Genomic DNA, 18,370 nt, shown 5'->3' on the forward strand with positions numbered 1-18,370 from the left:
TTACTAAGAAGCTTGGATTGGGCTCTCCTGGTTAATGACCTTTGTTAAGGGTGTGCTTGTGGGCCCCATCCAAAAGCATTAAATAAACTACAATGTGATATAAAGTGGGCCATCTCCATTGAAAGAAATGCCTTAGAAGCTTAAGATCGGTGTTTGTGGTCGCCATCTCCATTACCAAAATTGGGGCTCTCAATATAGAGGACCTGGTTAGGGGTGGCAAAATTGGCCGAACCGAACCGGAACCGAGCCGAAACCGAACCGGAATTTCGGTTTCAGTTTGGTTAAAAAACCAAACCGATTCAAATTTCGGTTTGGTTCGGTTTGGGTATCAAACCGAACCGAAACCGAATATTTGCAATTATTATGAGTAAAGGGTGACAAAATTGGCGGAACCGAACCGAAACCGAACCGAAAATTCAGTTTTGGTTCGGTTTTGGTTTGGTAAAACCAAACCGATTCAAAGTTCAGTTCGGTTCGGTTTGGGGGTCAAACCGAACCGAAACCGAACCATTGCCACCCCTAGACCTGGTGGGTATATATGTGGGCCTAATTAAAATGCTTTGAATTGGGCTCTCCCTTTAATTGGTTAATGACCAAAACACCCTTAAATTTTCAAATGAACACCATAGCTGCTGGATGGGAGCACTGGAACGAATTGTTTCACCTGACTAATAAGGACAGTTCACCCGGGAAAAAAATGGTTTGTTGGACATCTGAGAAGCCCTAATATCCGTATTAAATTTTACACATATGTACTTGAGAAAAACCCTAATTTTTGTCTTAGATTTTACCCACAATTGGTTCCCAAAATCCAAAGCAATCAGGGCCTGCTAACTACACATATGATGCTCAAGAACATGGAATTTAGAAAAAAGAAAAAAAAAAGAAAAAAAGAAACAAACATAGCAAAAGAAACAGAGACAGGGAAAGGAGAGGAGAGGAGGGAAAGCAGGTTTGAAAGGAGAAGAAGTGAGAAGTGTAGAGGTGAGGAGTGAATATGAGATGAATGAACTACTAATATCCGGAAGCTTGTGCGTCATCTTTCACGTGATTCCGAGAATGAGAATACCACCTCCCCGCACGGGTATCAAATAACGCCCTAAATTCCAGCGTTTTTTCCGCATCCCACCCTCCATCCCCTTTACAAAAATGAACCAAACGGTGGAAATAGCTAAATTGGAATAGAACACCGATTCCTGATTCCGAATCCCGCAATCCAAACGCACCCTTAGTGAAAAAGTACCTGAAAAACCCAAAAAGATACTCAATTGCAGACCATTCTCAAAATCTTTTGAAAGCCCGAGCGACCCCAAACCCCATTAGGTCTATCTGGTAGTTGCCCCAGTTTTTTACTTCACTTTTACAGAAAATCGAAAGAGTAACAAAAAAATACCCCCGAGCTGTGATATTGGCTCCTTGATATGTGAATCCTCGAGTTCTAATGATATTGGTGCGCCCCCCTACTCTAATAATTTCACTAACTTATCTTGTCTTTTAGTGTTTAAACCGGTCAAAAGGTTAATGCATTTCATAAAGTTAAAGACGAAAAGACAAGTCAAGATTGTGCAAAAATCAAACATGGATGTGTTAATATCATTTCCCTTGTTAGACAAGGAACCAGGGGTGTGAGTTATCGAAACAAGTTGTGCGAATATCAAAACATAGGTGTGACGTCCTTTTCTTATAAAACGGAGAACGATTAGGGTTTAAAGGGGGTCTCTTCTCTCGTCGAAGAAAAGTTGGGAGCTAGGGTTTAAAGCCCATATCCACCTCCATCAGAACCCTAAAACCTGCAAGCCCATTTCCATTTTTCCGACAACGCCCTGCAATTCCACCTGTGACCACCGATTTCTTCATTGCAGCCCTATTTCCATTTTCTTTTCACCCTTTCCCTCTACATTCTCTGCAAATCCCGACCAACATCCGGCAACTTCTTCACCACCGATTTCAAGCCCACCATCAACAGATCCCAACTTCCATTCTCCATTGCCTTGATCACCACCTTGAGCATCTAGAAATTGGGTACATTCCTCTACTATTGCAGATCTCTCGTTTAATTCGAGGAGAAGAAGAAGAATAAGAAGAACACGTATTTCCGGCGAAATCCGACGGCCTTGCTATTGAAGAATACGAATCAGTGGCTGTGACGACTTTGAATTTCAGGGAAAAGGAGCGAAGAAAAGGTAGTAGTTATCTAACTCCCTTTTTTCTAGATTCCTTTGTATTGCCCATGGTTTATGCTCTTTGATTTATGCCCTGCATTTGTCTGTAGATTCATGGGTATTGTTCTAGGTCATGGATCACTGGTTATGGTTGCCAAGCATGCTTTACAATTTGGATAGGCATTATTTCATTAGGTCTGTGATTGTAGTCAAGGTAACATGACTTGAGAACTGAATGTATATGGATATATGTTGAGCTGCTTGGACTTGTATTTGTTTTCCCATCTATTGAACTGAGTCGAAACGTGGAGTTTAGGCGACCTTGGCTGCTTGCATTACGATAAAATCATGATATGTTGGGGGTGTAGTCTGCATTAGTTTGTTTTCTAATCCGAGCATAGGAATTCAATTGGAAAGTTAATCCCCACCAGGTTCTAGAGTGATATAACCCCAAAGTTTTGAATCCATGTTTGTAGTTTTTCCTTTGCTTTTAGCATGTGCATTCAGAGATCCAAGAGTAGTGAAATTCCACTTAGCAACCCAAGAGGGGGTGAATTGGGTTTCTTTTCAAATTTTAAGAATTTTGAAAACTTAGATTGCACTAGTTTTAGATTTAATAGGAAATCAAAAATAGTATTCAAAGCAATGGTGAAAACTTACCACACAAGAAGAGGTGAAGAAGCAAAGAAGCTTTGACACAAAGATTTTTATAGTGGTTCGGTCTTAGCTCAAGACCTACTCCACTCTTCTCAAGTTACTCTCCTTGAGGATTCCACTATCTTCTCCAAGGAACTTAAATACGGTGTTCCTTCCGCCTTGTACAAATCGAGCTCCACGCTCCAAGGGTCTTCTACGGCGCCCTTTGTGCCAAATACAAAGAAGATGAAATGAAAAGGCTTGCTTGCCTCTAGATAGGCTAATTTAAGGTAAAGCTCACTCACTCTCACAAGAACAAGATGAACAAATGAAAGTCCTAAGGTCTCTCAAGAATAATCTAAGGTAAATGGCACAAGAGAGAGATGGAGAGTGAAGATCTTCAAGAGAAGGAGAATAAATGGCTTTTAGTGCTCTTGAAATCTTTGTAAAATCCTTAGGTAAAAAGCCCAAGAGTCCCTAGGTTCATATATATAGGGAGGGCAAAGAAAACACAAAATTTCGTTCCCCAACGGTCATCTCGGACTCCGGGCTCGGAGCTCCGAGCGGCATAATTTTTGAACCTGGAACAATTCTCGGAGCTCCGAGAATTTTCTCGGAGTTCCAAGCTCGGAGCTCGGAGAATATTCTCAGAGTTCCGAGAAGCCTACGAACAACATAATTTCCTTATATTTTTGCTGTTTTTGTTTGGGCTTTTGGAACTTTGATTTTTCAAGATAAATGGAATGTCATGAGGGTCCAACAATGTTGGGACACCACTATGAACATTCACAAACCCATTAAATTCTATCTAGGTTGATTTTAACTCTCCTTTGTGCCATAGACCTAGACTAAACATTAAGGACCATTTACATTCTAAATTTACTTGGTCTTTAATCTTGTTGGCACCTTGTAGGGGCTTTGACATGTCTTCACTCAACTCCATTGATGCTTGAGCCAAGGTTGAACTTTTAAGTTGATTTGCCATTTTTGTGCTTGAGTTGATTTGCCATTCTTGTGCTTGAGTTGATTTTCCATTCTTGTGCTTGAGTTGATCTTCCATTCTTGTGCTTGAGTTGATCCTTGTCATGCACTCTTGAGGATGGTACACTGTGAACATCATAACTTTGCCAATGGAAATTATTAGTGTATAAAACCTTTATAACAAATTGAGTTTGTTAATCATCAAAACAATTCAATAGGAGTACTTGTTGAACCCTTGGGCTAACAATCTCCCCCTTTTTGATGATGACAAACATAATTTGTTTTAGGGTAGGAGCTCCCCCTTTAGGGATGAATAAAACACTTTGGGCTCCCCCTAAGAGTTTGATTTAATTGAACATTTAAGGCATTACTTTAAGGATGAAAATTTGATTGCAAAATTTTAAGCATAGAGCTTTGCTCCCCCTTAATATATGCGTTGGGAGCTCAAATATTCTCTCCCTTTTGTCATCACCAAAAAGGTGGAACAAAAGGAGTGAGGGTAGGTGAGAGCAAATGAACAAGTAACGTGTAATGCTATAGAGAGAGTAGGCATAATACAATGTATGCAAGCAAAAAGAATGGAACATAAAAGCACACCGCACAGAAAACAAAAGAGATATATATATATATATATATATATATATATATATATATATATATATATATATATATATATATATAGAGGATGTGAAATGGCATACAGAAAAGTGCATACAATCAGTCAGCGTACATAGCATTCATGACACATCATAATAGTGACAGATGTAGATAAACCTAATACATCCCAAAAAAAATCCTTTCAACCAACGTATAGTCCAAAGACTATCGATACAAAATAGAACAGATAGATACGCCGATTAGAAATAGAAATCTGAGCAAAAACAAGAGCCAACATCAGAGAACTCGAGCCATCTACTGAGGCGGAGGAGGCGGTGGCTGATGAGAAGAGCTGCCCGGCGCCTGGCCCCACTGCTCACCGGAGAGGTAGCGATAATAGGCGGTCCACCGGTCATCAACATGGGTAGTCAGGGTCTGGAAGCGAGCAGAAATCTTAGAGTCGACATGGGTAGACAGCTGCGCGAATTGTGAGGCCATGGATCGCTCAATAGCCTCCTGCATGTGAGCCAAATCCTGGCGAGTGCAGAACTGAGAGGTATCCTGTGATGGCTGGGGTGCTGGTGCAGCCTGGGCCTCGGCTTCGTAGCCGCCTTCATCGTCAGAATCAACCTCAATTGCTGCTTGATTCAGAGCCATGCGGTTAAAGGTCTGAACGTCAAACGGGGCAGTCAGAGTCATGGTCAGTTCTCCATCCAAGGTGATGCCAAAGTGACGGAAGACACGGGTGAGGACCATGCCATAGGGCAACGAAGAGCGGTAGCGGCCAGGGGTCTGAAACATGAAGTGGAACATGATGTACGGCAGACAAAGCTGGCGGCCCTCGAGGATGCTGTAGATAAGATAGGCCTCTAAAGGTCTGAGGGCTTCACGCATCCCAGCACGAGGGATGAAGATGTGGTACATGAAATTGTGAAGCATGCGTGCTACCGGAATCAGGTCGGCGGATTGGACGGGCATATTTGAGCGGTAGCGCCGCGTAATCCGACCATAGACCGCGTCATGATCGATATCATCAAGTGAATGTGTCCCATCTTCCGGCCAGAAATAGTGTGTGAGGCCATCAGAGCTAATCCCAAGAAGAGTGGCAAAGGTGTGATAGTTGAGTTTGATGACTGTTTTCTTGATTTTGGATTCAATTTTGAAGAAGGAAGGGGAAATTGTGAGATTGGCGTAGAAGAGACGCACCAATCGAGGGTATACTGGTTCATTGAGGTGAAGGATGGGTGTCCAATGGAGGGCATCAAATTTGGCCTGTAAATCAAAATGTTGAAGGATAGGGGGATCAATGTACCTGCCGGTGAGGATGCCCCTAGTGCCGACGTCGGCCCAGAGTTTCTTGGCCTTATCCCCAGTGAAAAATGAGTTGGGCATAACCTCGGTCGCCACAGCCTTCGCCTTCGCCTTCTTCCGGGAAGGTCCTTCTTCCTCGGGAACTTCTTCAGGAACGTATTCGGGATCTGCAGCTTGGGAGGAGCCTCCAATGTTGAGATTTTTGGTTTTAGGAGGCATGGTGAGAGAAGGATGTGAGTGGAGAGAAAAATAAAGAAGAGAAGAGAGCCCTAAAATGAAAGAAATTGTGAGAAATAGAGAGAAATAGAGAGAATTAGAGAGAAATAGAGGGAAATAGAGAAGAATAATGGTGTAAAAAGAGAGAATAGCCCTAGAATGGAGGAAAGTAGAAGAAATGGAGAAGGGAAGAAGGAAAGAACGAAAAAGGGGTGAAATTCTAGGGTTTTAAGAAGAAAAAAAAGGTTTTGGGAAGAAGAGAGGGATTTTGAAGGGAGAAGAGAGTTGTGGAGGAAGGTGTAGGGAGAAAAAGGAAGAAAAACAACGAAAATGGAGGTAGGGTTTGAGGAGAAATGGAATGAAGAGGGAAAGAGGAGAGAAAAATAAGTAAAAATGAACCGGGTCCAGGGGTTTTAACGCTCCTGGCCCGATTCTTGGAGCTCCGAGAAATTTTCTCGGAGTTCCGAGAACACACGCAATTTTTTTATTTTTCTACTGTCCGATTCTCGGAGTTCCGAGAAATTTTCTCGGAGCTCCGAGGACAATCTGGAAGAAATCTCGGAGTTCCGAGAAACGCTCCAGAGCCCTTTGTCTATTTTCTCGGAGTTCCGAGACAAAATCTCGGAGTTCCGAGAATTTTTTTTTTTTTTGAATTGAATTGAATGTGAGGAGAACATAGTTACATGTGATATTTCGAATTGCAACTTAACCATGATACAATGCATGAACACGCAGATGACTTACCGAGGGTGTAGATGATGGCGCATGGCCAGAGTTTTAGGTATCTTAATTTAGGGTGATGGTACTGACTCCCCCTTGAAATGAAGTGGGCTATGGGTACCAATTGAGTGATTTTTAGAGTTAGGGTTGGATCATCTAAAACCATGTAGTCACAATCAAAATATGAGATATATATAGACATATACAAAGATAATTGTGTCTTCTATTCATGCTTCATGTGCAAACTCTTTCACTTGATCTAGACTCCAAATGTTAAGTCCACTCCTAAGGTCACAAAATCGATCCTCATTAAGGGGTTTTGTGAAGATGTCCGCCAATTGTTCATTGGTGTGGATGTACTTAATTTTAATATCCCATTTTTGAGAATGATCTCTTAAGAAATGATGCCTTACCACTATGTGCTTAGTTCTAGAATGTTGAATTGGATTTTTGGTCAAGTTGATGGCACTTGTATTATCGCAATGGATTGGAACATTACTAAATGCAAGATTGTAGTCCATGAGAGTGTTCTTCATCCATAGGATTTGTGCACAACAAGCGCCGGCCGCAATATATTCTGCTTCAGTAGTAGACAAGGCTATCGAGTTTTATTTTTTGCTAAACCAAGACACTAGAGACCTTCCAAGGAATTGACAAGTGCCACTTGTGCTTTTTCTATCAATTCTACAACCGGCAAAGTCGGCGTCCGAAAATCCTACTAGATTGAACTCATTCGATCGTTCATACCATAAACCTAAAGAGGGAGTTCCTTTGAGGTATTTGAATATCCTCTTAACGGCACTCAAATGAGACTCTTTAGGAGCCGATTGAAACCTAGCACAAATACACACACTAAACATTATATCCGGCCGACTAGCGGTCAAATATAATAGACTACCTATCATTCCTCTAAACTTTTTCTCATCAACCGGTTTGCCAATTTCATCATTTTCTAATTTGGTGGAAGTACTCATAGGAGTTGGCTTGATTTGGGAGCTATCCATGGCCAAATTTCTTAAGGAGTTCCTTAGTATACTTCTCTTGGTTGATGAAAATTCCATTTTTACATTGTTTGATTTGAAGTCCTAGGAAATAGGTAAGCTCTCCCATCATACCCATCTCAAACTCTTTTTGCATGGATTGTGCGAATTCTTCACACATCTTATCATTGGTAGCACCAAATATTGTGTCATCTACATAGACTTGAACAATAAGCATATCTTTTCCTTTTCTTTTAATGAACAAGGTTTTGTCAACGGTGCCCATTTGAAAGCCACTCTCTAATAGGAAGGAGCTGAGCCTCTCATACCAAGCTCTAGGAGCTTGCTTTAGACCATACAAGGCTTTGTCCAACCTATATACGTGATTAGGGTATTTGAAATCCTCAAAACCGGGAGGTTGTTCAACATAAATTTCCTCCATAATATACCCATTTAGGAATGCACTCTTCACTTCCATTTGATACAACTTAAAGTTTTTATGGGATGCAAAGGCAAGTAGCATCCTTATGGCTTCCAATCTAGCAACCGGAGCAAAGGTCTCATCATAATCGATACCTTCCTCTTGGTTGTAACCTTGGGCTACTAATCTAGCTTTATTCCTTTGAATATCTCCATGCTCATCGAGTTTGTTTCTAAACACCCATTTAGTCTCAATAACCGGGTGATCACTAGGCCTAGGAACTAACCTCCGTACTTGGTTTCTCCCAAATTGGTTTTGTTCCTCATTCATAGCAATCATCCAAAATTCATCCTTTTCAGCTTCTTTTATGGATTTGGGTTCTATTTGGGAGATAAAGGCCATGTTGGCACAAACATTCTTATAGTGAGATCTTGTCTTAACTCCTTGTGAGGTTTCACCTATGATTTGAGTAGAAGGGTGGCTAGACATGATTCTACTATGTTTAGGAAGACTTTCTACTTCAAGTTCTTCTATATGTTGGCTTTCTAAATCAAGATTTTCTAAGGGTTGAATAATGGACTCTACTTGGCTATGAGACTCTAGAAGATTGACACCGTCATCATCTTCATTAATGACTTTAGGAGGTTCAAATGACTCATCAAATTTGACATGCACGGATTCTTCCACAATTTGAGTTCTTTTGTTATAGACTCTATAAGCTTTACTATGGGTTGAATAGCCTAAGAAAATACCTTCATCGGATTTTGAATCAAACTTGTGCAAGGTGTCTTTCATGTTTAATATAAAACATTTACAACCAAAAAATTTGAAATAGCTAACTTTGGGGAGTGTTCCACTCCATAGTTCATAAGGTGTTTTGTTAAGGTGAGGTCTAATGAGCACTCTATTTAAAATATAGCAAGCCGTGTGAACGGCTTCCGCCCAAAAGTTTCTTGGAACATTGTGCTCATTTAACATGGTTCTAGCCATTTCAAAAAGTGATATATTTTTCCTTTCAACTACCCCATTTTGTTGGGGAGTTCTTGGAGCCGAGAAATTGTGCTTGATTCCATTTTCATTACAAAAGTTATCAAACTCAATGTTCTCAAACTCGGTTCCATGATCACTTCTAATTTCATTTATGAAATCCCCTTGTTCATTTTGAATTCGCTTGCACAAGTTGAGAAATTTCTTGAAGGTTTCATCTTTACTAGTTAAAAACAACACCCAAGTGAATCTAGAGTAGTCATCAACAATTACATATACATATCTACTGCCTCCTCTACTACTAGTCTTCATGGGACCAAATAGGTCCATGTGAAGGAGTTGGAGTGGACAAGAGGTAGATAATACACTTATGGGTTTAAAAGAGTCTTTAACATATTTTCCATGAATGCAAGTACTACAAACTTTATCTCTAATGTATTTGAGTTTAGGTAACTCTCTCACAAGATTCTTAGAAGATAATCTTGAAATTAAATCCATATGAGCATGACCAAGTCTCCTATGCCATAACCAAGGGTTATCATCCATGGCAGAGAGACATTGGATGTTTTGATTTTCAAGGTCTTCTAATGCTAATGAATACATATTGCCATCTCTATATGCAACAAATTCAACTTCATTATTCTTGGAATTCAAAATTTTACATCTATCTTTTTCAAAAAGAACTTTGTGACCAAGATCACATAGTTGACTAATGCTTATCAAATTAAATGAAAGACCGTCAACGAGCAAGACATGGAAATGAGAGTTTTGAGAGCCGATTATGATTCCAAAAATGATTTTGGGAATTAAATGCAAATGAGAGTTTTGAGTACGTGTTGAATTGAATGTAAATGGCGCCACTCGGTAAAAATGGTAATATGAGCTTCAAATAGCAACAAAAGAAACGCCACCATTGGACACCCCATGCCACAGAGATTTATATACGACTCGGGAAGTGCTAAGAGTTATATGTAGAAATGCAGAAATCATGGAAATGGAAATTATTGTGATAAATTATGGATAAGGAAACATTTCAGAGAATAGATTAAGATACAGTTAGTCAAGATTCACAAAAATGAATATTTATTGGGGGTGTGGTAGAAATGGTAAGGAAGCACATTATTACTAAAAATATGAGGGATTAAATGTGAAATTATAGTGGTATAAACTTCCAAAGGAAGTAATACGAGAAGTCTTCAAATCGGAAATTCTAAATTTAATGTGTATTGGATTTCTGAATGAAAAAATCCACGTCAGAAATTTTGTGCCACGTAGACTTGAAGGAGGAGGAAGGGGAGGGCTGCCACGTCACCATGAACAATGAAACAACCCTTCCTCCTTAAAATATATAGATTGAACCTGTGATGAACTTAATCATTTCTCTCTTTCAAGGTGTTTTTGTAGAAGGTACACAAATTTTGGCCGGGGTTTAGCTTACTAATGAATGTTTGGTTGCTTGGAACAAAGTAGGTGTTTCTGGGGTGATTTGCAGAATTGATATGGAAGAGGCATACAACCATATTGAATGGAGTTTCGTGGATTACAACCCTTCCTCCTTATGATATATAGATTAGAACCTCTGATGAACTTAATCATTTCTCTCTTTCAAGGTGTTTTTGTAGAAGGTACACAAATTTTGGCCGGGGTTCAGCTTACTAATGAATGTTTGGTTGCTTGGAACAAAGTAGGTGTTTCTGGGGTGATTTGCAGAATTGATATGGAAGAGGTATACAACCATATTGAATGGAGTTTCGTGGATTACATTCTTAGCCGAATGGGTTTTGGTCAAAGATAGAGATCTTGGATGATGGAGTGCATGTTAGAGTGTATGCTCTAAAAGCCAATAGTTGTCGTATTGAAACTCTTATTTACTGGTTCATGACATCTATTGGTATTTACAGGAGTGTGTGACATGCTTATAGACACACATTTGTCCTTAGGTGGCATCGTAGGATGCGCCATGCATATAGAGATTGTGGCAAGGAGATATAATCATCCAGTTCTTTGCTGACCTGGAAAGTTTTTAGTTGGGGTTGAGATTGGACATCTTGTACATGTACACAACCAGCATCTATCCTGCCCCCATACACGCATTGGAGTGGCCTATGTCAGTCACTAGGGTAGTTCATCTTAAGCAGGTGCAATGGATGCGATAATCACGCACTGGACGGATCATTTTACAGAATAACAGATAAGGATTTAATTATATACATGTATTCCCTAAATCAGTTTTGGACTCATAATCGGTTCTCAAAATCCAACACATGCATATATATATACATGTATTTTCTTTGCTTTAATTTGCATCACAGATTTAATTATATATATATATATATATATATATATATATATATTTCATTTGTGTTTTCTGTGCAGGGCATTGAAGAAAATAGTAAAGTGGCTTAAAACCGCCTGTTGGAATCGTAAAAATTAATTCCGATGTGTCTTTGAAACCCATGCCTAATTATTTAATAGGTTCTATAGGAAGGATCCTTAGGGATTACCAATGCTACCATGTGGGCTTGTGTTATATAAATGAACGTTATTGAGATGATAACCCATCTAACAAAAAATCGGAGAAAGGAGAGCTCACTTACGAGCAGGAAAAAAATATCACTTTTTTAGAATTACGAACAATTTTATTTGGGATCAAATTAGCCCGCTCGCGTAATTTTAAAAAAAGTGTTAGTAGAAACTGACAATACGACTACAGCTAGACTCATCAATGATAAATGTATGAAATCTCCAGTATATATTTTGAAAATTTTAAATGAAATAAAATTTCTTCTCTACTTTTTCGACTTTTGGAGAGCTCACTTTATCTCAGGAAAAACGAATGTGGCTGCAGATTGCATCGCAGATTATAGGCATCTAGTTAGGGGTGAAGATATTGATGAAGTGTCTGAACTAGTATGGGAGAGATGCAGATAGATGCCCAAGCCAATTGCATAGTTCTAAACCAATCCTTTATCGACGGGTTGACTAATGTGTGGAATGGCCGACCGTACTCATAGCTTCCGGTATGGCAGCATAAGGAGTTCTTTCAGCTATTGAAGGTGAGCCAGATCTTGATCTTGGTTGGCGAAACCTGTACTGGAAAAACAACTCAGGTCAGTATAAAATAAAATAATACAACAAATTTTAGAATAAAAAGGAGTTTTTTTTGTTTTTATAACTCTAATAAGGCCGATCCACATGTCTTTGTAAATTTGTTTCTTCAGATATGTTATATGGCTAATGATATCGGCAAATGCAAATATGCTGATTTTGTGTACAGCTTGGCACCTGCATATTGCAGTGAACACTTGCAGCTTGGGAATTTTCATTATGAAACAACCAATTACTCCAAAAGCTTAAGCTATTAGAGATGGTGTTTATTTAATCATTTATACTTTAACACTCCTCCTCGCTTGTGGCCCCTCTTTTTAGGGTTGGCCTACATGTACGCGGCACATGTGGGACCCCTCTTTTGGGTTGCCTCCTGTTTTTTTGAATAGCTATAAACACATAGTAAACAAAAACAACAAAATTAAAGAGATACAGATAATACTTACAGCAGTGTCATCCATCAATAACAAAAACATAACCGCTAGCACATTTTCAGAACAGGAAGTGCTTTCATAGAGAACATTAGGCGTTGCAACTTGCGTTGGACTCAACCTGAACCTGACGGGTTTAACCCCGATTTTGGCTCGGGTTGGGTTAGGGTTGGGAAAAGCCAATCCGTTTTCATTTAGGGTTGGGTTAAGGTTGAGGTCTTGGCAACCCGACCTAACCCGAACCCGACTTCCGTCCTCTAATTTCATCTTGATTTCTTTGGGTAATGTTTTTTTCTTGTATTTTTCTATTTGGCCCAAGGTGAACCCAAACCCAACCAGACTCAACCTGACCCGATTTTGAGTTAGATGGGTTGGGTTAGGGTTGAGAGATTTAGAGGTGGGTTGGGTTAGTGTTGACCATCCTCAACGTGAGGGTCGGGTTGGATCGGGCTAGGGTTGGCCTCAACCTGATCCAACCCGACCCTAGTTGCACCCCTAGAGAACATAAACACATAGTAGACAAAAGCAACAAATTAAACAGACAGATAATGACCATTACAGCATCAACAATATATTTGTATCAACATCATGAAAAACAGTTACAATGTCATTTTTAGCACTGTCCAACATAATAAAGTGAACAACATAAAATGCTAGGATCTATTCATCTATCTGTGGTGTAGGCTGAGTTCTGTCTGCAGATCAGAAGCAAGCATAAGCTTTTCATTCGTTAAAAAAAAACTCTAGGGTTCCACAGTAGGTCTTACTGAACCTTCAAAAAACATAGTTGTGAGAGATGCAACATTGGTTTACAAGAGCAATTGCATTTCCAATCTCCCGACCAATTATTGTTCGTTCTCCATTAATTAAATTACTTGTTTGAAAAAGAAAATGGAGAAGCTGAAGGAAAACCTCAAATTAGTCTAGAACAAGGTTTGAAATTTTGGTTTTGGTTGTGGTCGAAACCGAAATTTCGGCAGAATTTCAGTTAAAAAAAACTAATGTCAATAGAGAAAACGGTTTCTACACACATGTGTAGGTAAGTTATCTACATACTAGCTTAAAATACAGTGGAGGGCATATTGTTTGGGTGATCCAAACCATTCATTTGATTGGCCCTCAAATAGATAGGGTGTCCATAAAAAAACAGCTCCATAGGATCATCCCAACCCTACGATTTGTGGAGGTAAAATGGACGTGTATAAATCTTCACAAATCTGTCCATTTTTTGCCTCCATGGTTCGAAAGGTTAGGATGATCCTATAGAGCTGATTTTTTGTGGACACCCTATCTATGTGAGGGCCAATCAAATGAATGGTTTGGATCACCCAAACAATGTGGGCCTCCACTGTATTTTTAGCTAGTGTGTAGATAACTTATCTACACATGTGTGTAGAAACTGTTTTCTCATGTCAATATATGCCGAAATTTCAGAAAAAAACTTTAAAATTACATTTTTCTGAAATTTTCCAAAATTTTGGAAATTTCGACCGAAATTTAAAACCATGGTCTAGAATAACGAAGCAGTTGGATGATTTGTGAGTATAGATACAGATTAAAGCATAGCTTGAACTCCATCTATCGGGCATGAGACAACAGCAGCAAATAGTACAAATAAACCTCAAGACTCGGAAAAATAACAAAATATACCTAATCTGCGCGAAGTAAATATTATAAAATAATCAAGATATGCATGCCCTATTTGAGAAGAGATATGTCAATGTATCCAGTCAGTTTGATACCATAATTCTTGGGTTCATTTCTTATTTCAATGTCATTTCTGACTTCAGTGGCAGGCATTGTTTCTACTTTAGTTGCAGCAACATCTACTGTAACAACTGGTTGTGAGGCAACAGGAGCTGGTGAGGAGGATGGTGAGGCTGACATTGAGGCAGTAGGAAATTGAAGAGGTGATCCTGGCGAGAAGGTAGCGTTACTAAATTGGCCATTTTCCAATGGCATTTGGCACATCAAAATCTTGAAAGCGTGCTGCATTGGATATTTCTGAGAGGAATTCAAACAATAGGTCTACACAAAAATCAATGTTGAAGTATAAATGATTAAATAAACACCATCTCTAATAGCTTAAGCTTTTGGAGTAATCGGTTGTTTCACTTGGTATTAGAGCAAAGGTCCTAACCTTGAGTCAAAACTCCTTGATATTAAATATCCACGTGTAATGGCAAACCCAAAAGAGGTCCGCTAATGGGGAGGTGGACAAGCTTGGAGGTTGAGGGGCAGATTAGAAGCTCGAGTTGTTCGACTTCATGCTCCTTCGATTCTCTCCTCTTTGTTTCTCGTTTTTATGCTTTCTCCTTTGTATATTCTATATGATTTTCTCTGGCTTGTATTTGACCACCTCGGTCCTTTTCTAATAAAATTTTCTAGCCATTCAAAATAATGGCAACCCAAAAGAGGGGCCACATGTGCCACATCCACGTCTAGGCCATCCCTAAAACGAGAGGCCACATGTGAGGGGGAGTGTTATAGAATAAATGATTAAATAAACACCATCTCTAGGGAAAAAAGTAGGTTTTATGAAATTCAAATGAAATCCCGAATTTTGGGATTTCGGTGGATTTTGTCCGAAATTTCCGAAATTGAAAGAAATCCGGAATGAAACAAAACATACGGTCATTTGGTTCCGATTTTCGAACGAAAATGAAATGTTTTGGCCATTTCAGCCGAAATGAAATGAAATTTATAACTAAGCTAGTGAGTGTTTCACTTTTAGATCTTCAAATCAAATGCTATTTGAAGAAGGCACAAGAGGGCACTTTGTTTTGGTCTACGTAGTTAGTGAGAGAGTAACCAATCACATTTCACACTTTGAATTCTTTCTGGGTCCTATTTTTTCATTCTATTTTTTTGTGGACTACATTGATGCTTCTCAATAGCTCCCTGTTACCGTTATTTTCTCTTGCAAGACTTAATTTAAAGTTTAAGTCAAACGATGATAGAAGTTGTCCCTCCCTCTTTCTTTCTCTGGAGGTATGAGATCGAAGCCCTAAATTAAACCATCATCAAATCTTTAAACCATTGCAGGCATTGCAGAAACCCTGAGCAAGCAGTGACACAGAGAAGGAGAGTTGAGGCTACCAAGACTAATTAACAGTTCTTGGTTGAAAGATTGAGGATGAGAGAGGGTCTTGGTTCTTTGTTACCATTGGACTTCACAGACAACTACTGTGGAGGGTTTTAGATCTTTCTTAGCATTCGACTTTACATACAGCTACTGTGGGTGCCACCTGCCCTTTCTCCAAACTGCACTTTCTTTTCTCCAACCAACCAACAATACTGATTGTGGGGTTTTCTCTCCTTTCAATTTCAACATCTGTGTTATTTAAAAGACTCATGTTGATTTTTTCTATATGCGTCTAACATGTTGATTTTTTATCCATGCGGGTTTGATTTGATGTAATTCATGATTCATTTACTGAAAATTTGTGGAAATTTCAGCCATTCAAGAAGAGTCTGGAATTTCAGTTTCCTTGTTTTCCAAAAAAATAAAAATACAACTTATAGAACCATTAAAAAAACAAATCCCTAAGGTGGAATTTCATGGGAAAGAAATTCTGATTTATTTCCAATTTATGTTGGAAAAGTCGTCATTTTTAAGTTTTTTTAAAATTTCTGTGAAAAGGTTCATTTATAAAAAGAAAAAAGTCAGATTGCTGGGTTAAAAATGTATACATTATTTTATTCTCCACGCCTCTTCAGAATAGATATATGTTGGATTTTTGAAAATTTTCAGTTACTCTGTTCTCTTGAATATACTCAGAATATCTGCCAAAACATCAAAAAATCTTTTATGTTGTATGAAATGCATCGAGTTCTGTCAATTTTAATAGAACATATCTACAACAACAGGATTTATATCTAAGTTTTATTGAATTCACACCAGAATTTGGAGTCCTCATTTCTATTCTGCATGGAAATTGGTCTGGATTAGAGGTTTGGAACCTTGCTTGGGAAGAGGCTTTAACTCTTTTTATATTATGTTTTTCTATTAGTTTGATTTTATCTTGTTAATTGTTGATTTATGTCTAGTAGGTATGGGTCGATCACCGGCAACTCTTCCCGCCAAACGAGGTCGACCAAATTCAACTCCCTCTCATATGCTTCCCGATGTTGAGCGAATTTTGTACGAATTGATCAAAAGCAAGGAAGGCATGGGGATCTGGATGGGTGATCTAAAACGTGAATCAAAACTGCAGGACAATGTTGTTGGCAAATCTGTTAAATCCCTTGAATCCAAGAACCTGATAAAGCCTGTTACTAATGTGCACAACAAGGGAAGAAAGCACTACATGGCTGTTGAATTCGAACCCTCGAAAGAAGTAAGTGGAGGTTCATGGTACACAGACGGGAAACTTGATATGGAGCTTATAGAGGTCTTGAGAGTCCAGTGCTTGAATCATGTTAAAAGAATGAAATTTGCAACAATCGAGGGGATATCAGAGTCCATTCGTAAGTCGCACCTCTTTAAAATTGAAATTAGTACCCAGCAAATTACTGAGATCGTGCAGGCGTTGGTTTTGGACAATGTGATTGAAGAGGTGAGGAGTACTGGGAAGGGAGATTTTTCTTCTATGCCACTGGGGAAGGTTTGTTACCAGCTTTTCAGTAGGGAATGCTCTGAAACATATACTACAACATCATTTCCTTGTGAGGTTTGTCCTCAGCTTAGAGAATGCACACCTGGTGGTATTATCTCTCCAACAACTTGTGTCTATTTCAAAAAGTGGCTGGATTTTTAGATGTTATGGATGCCTAGGCCGCCCTTGTGGATGCCTGTCACGATTGAATTTGGTCTACAAGCCCTCATTGCAGATAATGTAATTTATTTGGTATGTTTATTTATTTAATCAAGTGAAGGAGGAGTTTTATTAAAAGAAAAAAGCAAATATATGAAAGAGAACATTTATCTGTATTTTTCTTGCTTTCTTAATGTCCAGTAACCAATTGATATTTGTTTTTTGGATATATCTTTCAGAGCTTTCTTAAAACTGTGTAACGGTAAGTCTTTCAGAGCTTTCTTTAATTCAATAATGTCTTTTTTGAATTGCATTTCATCATGTGTTTTGGGTGTGTGAGCATACTGAAAATACTACTGTTACATGAACATTCTGAATGACAGTGTAATAGGTGGATATCAATTTATGCACATTGGGTCCTATTATCTATAGTTTTATACTTTTTTTTTGAATGGTAACAATTCATTAAAAAGAAGGGAAGACTGAGACAGTCAAGCCCAAAGTACAAGAGCGAAAAGGAGGAAAAAGTACAAAGGAAAAAATACAATTACGGAGGAAGAAAATCAAACAGCTCCAATCCAAGCCTGACCAACCTGTCACGAGCTAATCTATCTGCCTCCTGGTTTGCCGATCTTCTAATATGATTGAAAACTATGGCAAAATCACATATCCGATCTCTATTTCATCAAACAAGGATGCAAACCTCCAAGGCGGTACTCGCGCACCTCCTAGTCATCTAATTACATTCATTGAGTCACTTTCCACAATTAACAAGCTCAAGATTTCACTTGAAATATACTTTATACCTTGATGAGCAGCTTTTACTTCTGCCTCACTAGAATCGGCCGTCCCAATAGGACTGGAGAAAGAGCACAACACCCCACCCAAAGAATTCCTCTATAGTTCTATACTATAGAAAGAGAATTCACTCTCCTACTTTTAAAAAGGTGTATAAATATCAGTTTCCTTAGAGGTTAAATTTGGGTGGACCGATCATCTCACAAATTAAACAGCCTAAAATTTATCAAGTTATATTTAATACCGCTACACCTTAAAATTTGAT

The 18,370-nt window shown here is 38.8% G+C and overlaps 1 protein-coding gene across 10 annotated transcripts; it reads left to right on the forward strand.

Annotated features, from left to right (window-relative positions):
- Positions 1-1,701: 1,701 nt before the first annotated feature.
- Positions 1,702-17,623, forward strand: LOC143890015 (uncharacterized). Of its 10 annotated transcripts, none has more exons than XM_077394506.1 (4): positions 1,702-2,183; positions 11,839-12,121; positions 15,596-15,853; positions 16,604-17,623. In XM_077394506.1, exon 4 carries the CDS (start codon positions 16,606-16,608, stop codon positions 17,308-17,310), a length of 705 nt encoding a protein of 234 aa, XP_077250621.1. In that variant the 5' UTR covers positions 1,702-2,183; positions 11,839-12,121; positions 15,596-15,853; positions 16,604-16,605; the 3' UTR covers positions 17,311-17,623. The 10 variants fall into 10 exon arrangements, with proteins under 10 accessions (XP_077250621.1, XP_077250620.1, XP_077250615.1 ...); XM_077394505.1 differs by lacking the exon at positions 15,596-15,853 and adding an exon at positions 14,341-14,477 and having other exon boundaries at positions 11,860-12,121; XM_077394500.1 differs by having other exon boundaries at positions 11,860-12,121.
- The last annotated feature ends 747 nt before the right edge of the window (positions 17,624-18,370 follow it).

This window comes from Tasmannia lanceolata, unplaced genomic scaffold, assembly GCF_043159265.1.
Source record: "Tasmannia lanceolata isolate RefF3 unplaced genomic scaffold, GAP_Taslan_0.1 ptg000013l, whole genome shotgun sequence".
NCBI classification, from domain to species: Eukaryota; Viridiplantae; Streptophyta; class Magnoliopsida; order Canellales; family Winteraceae; genus Tasmannia; species Tasmannia lanceolata.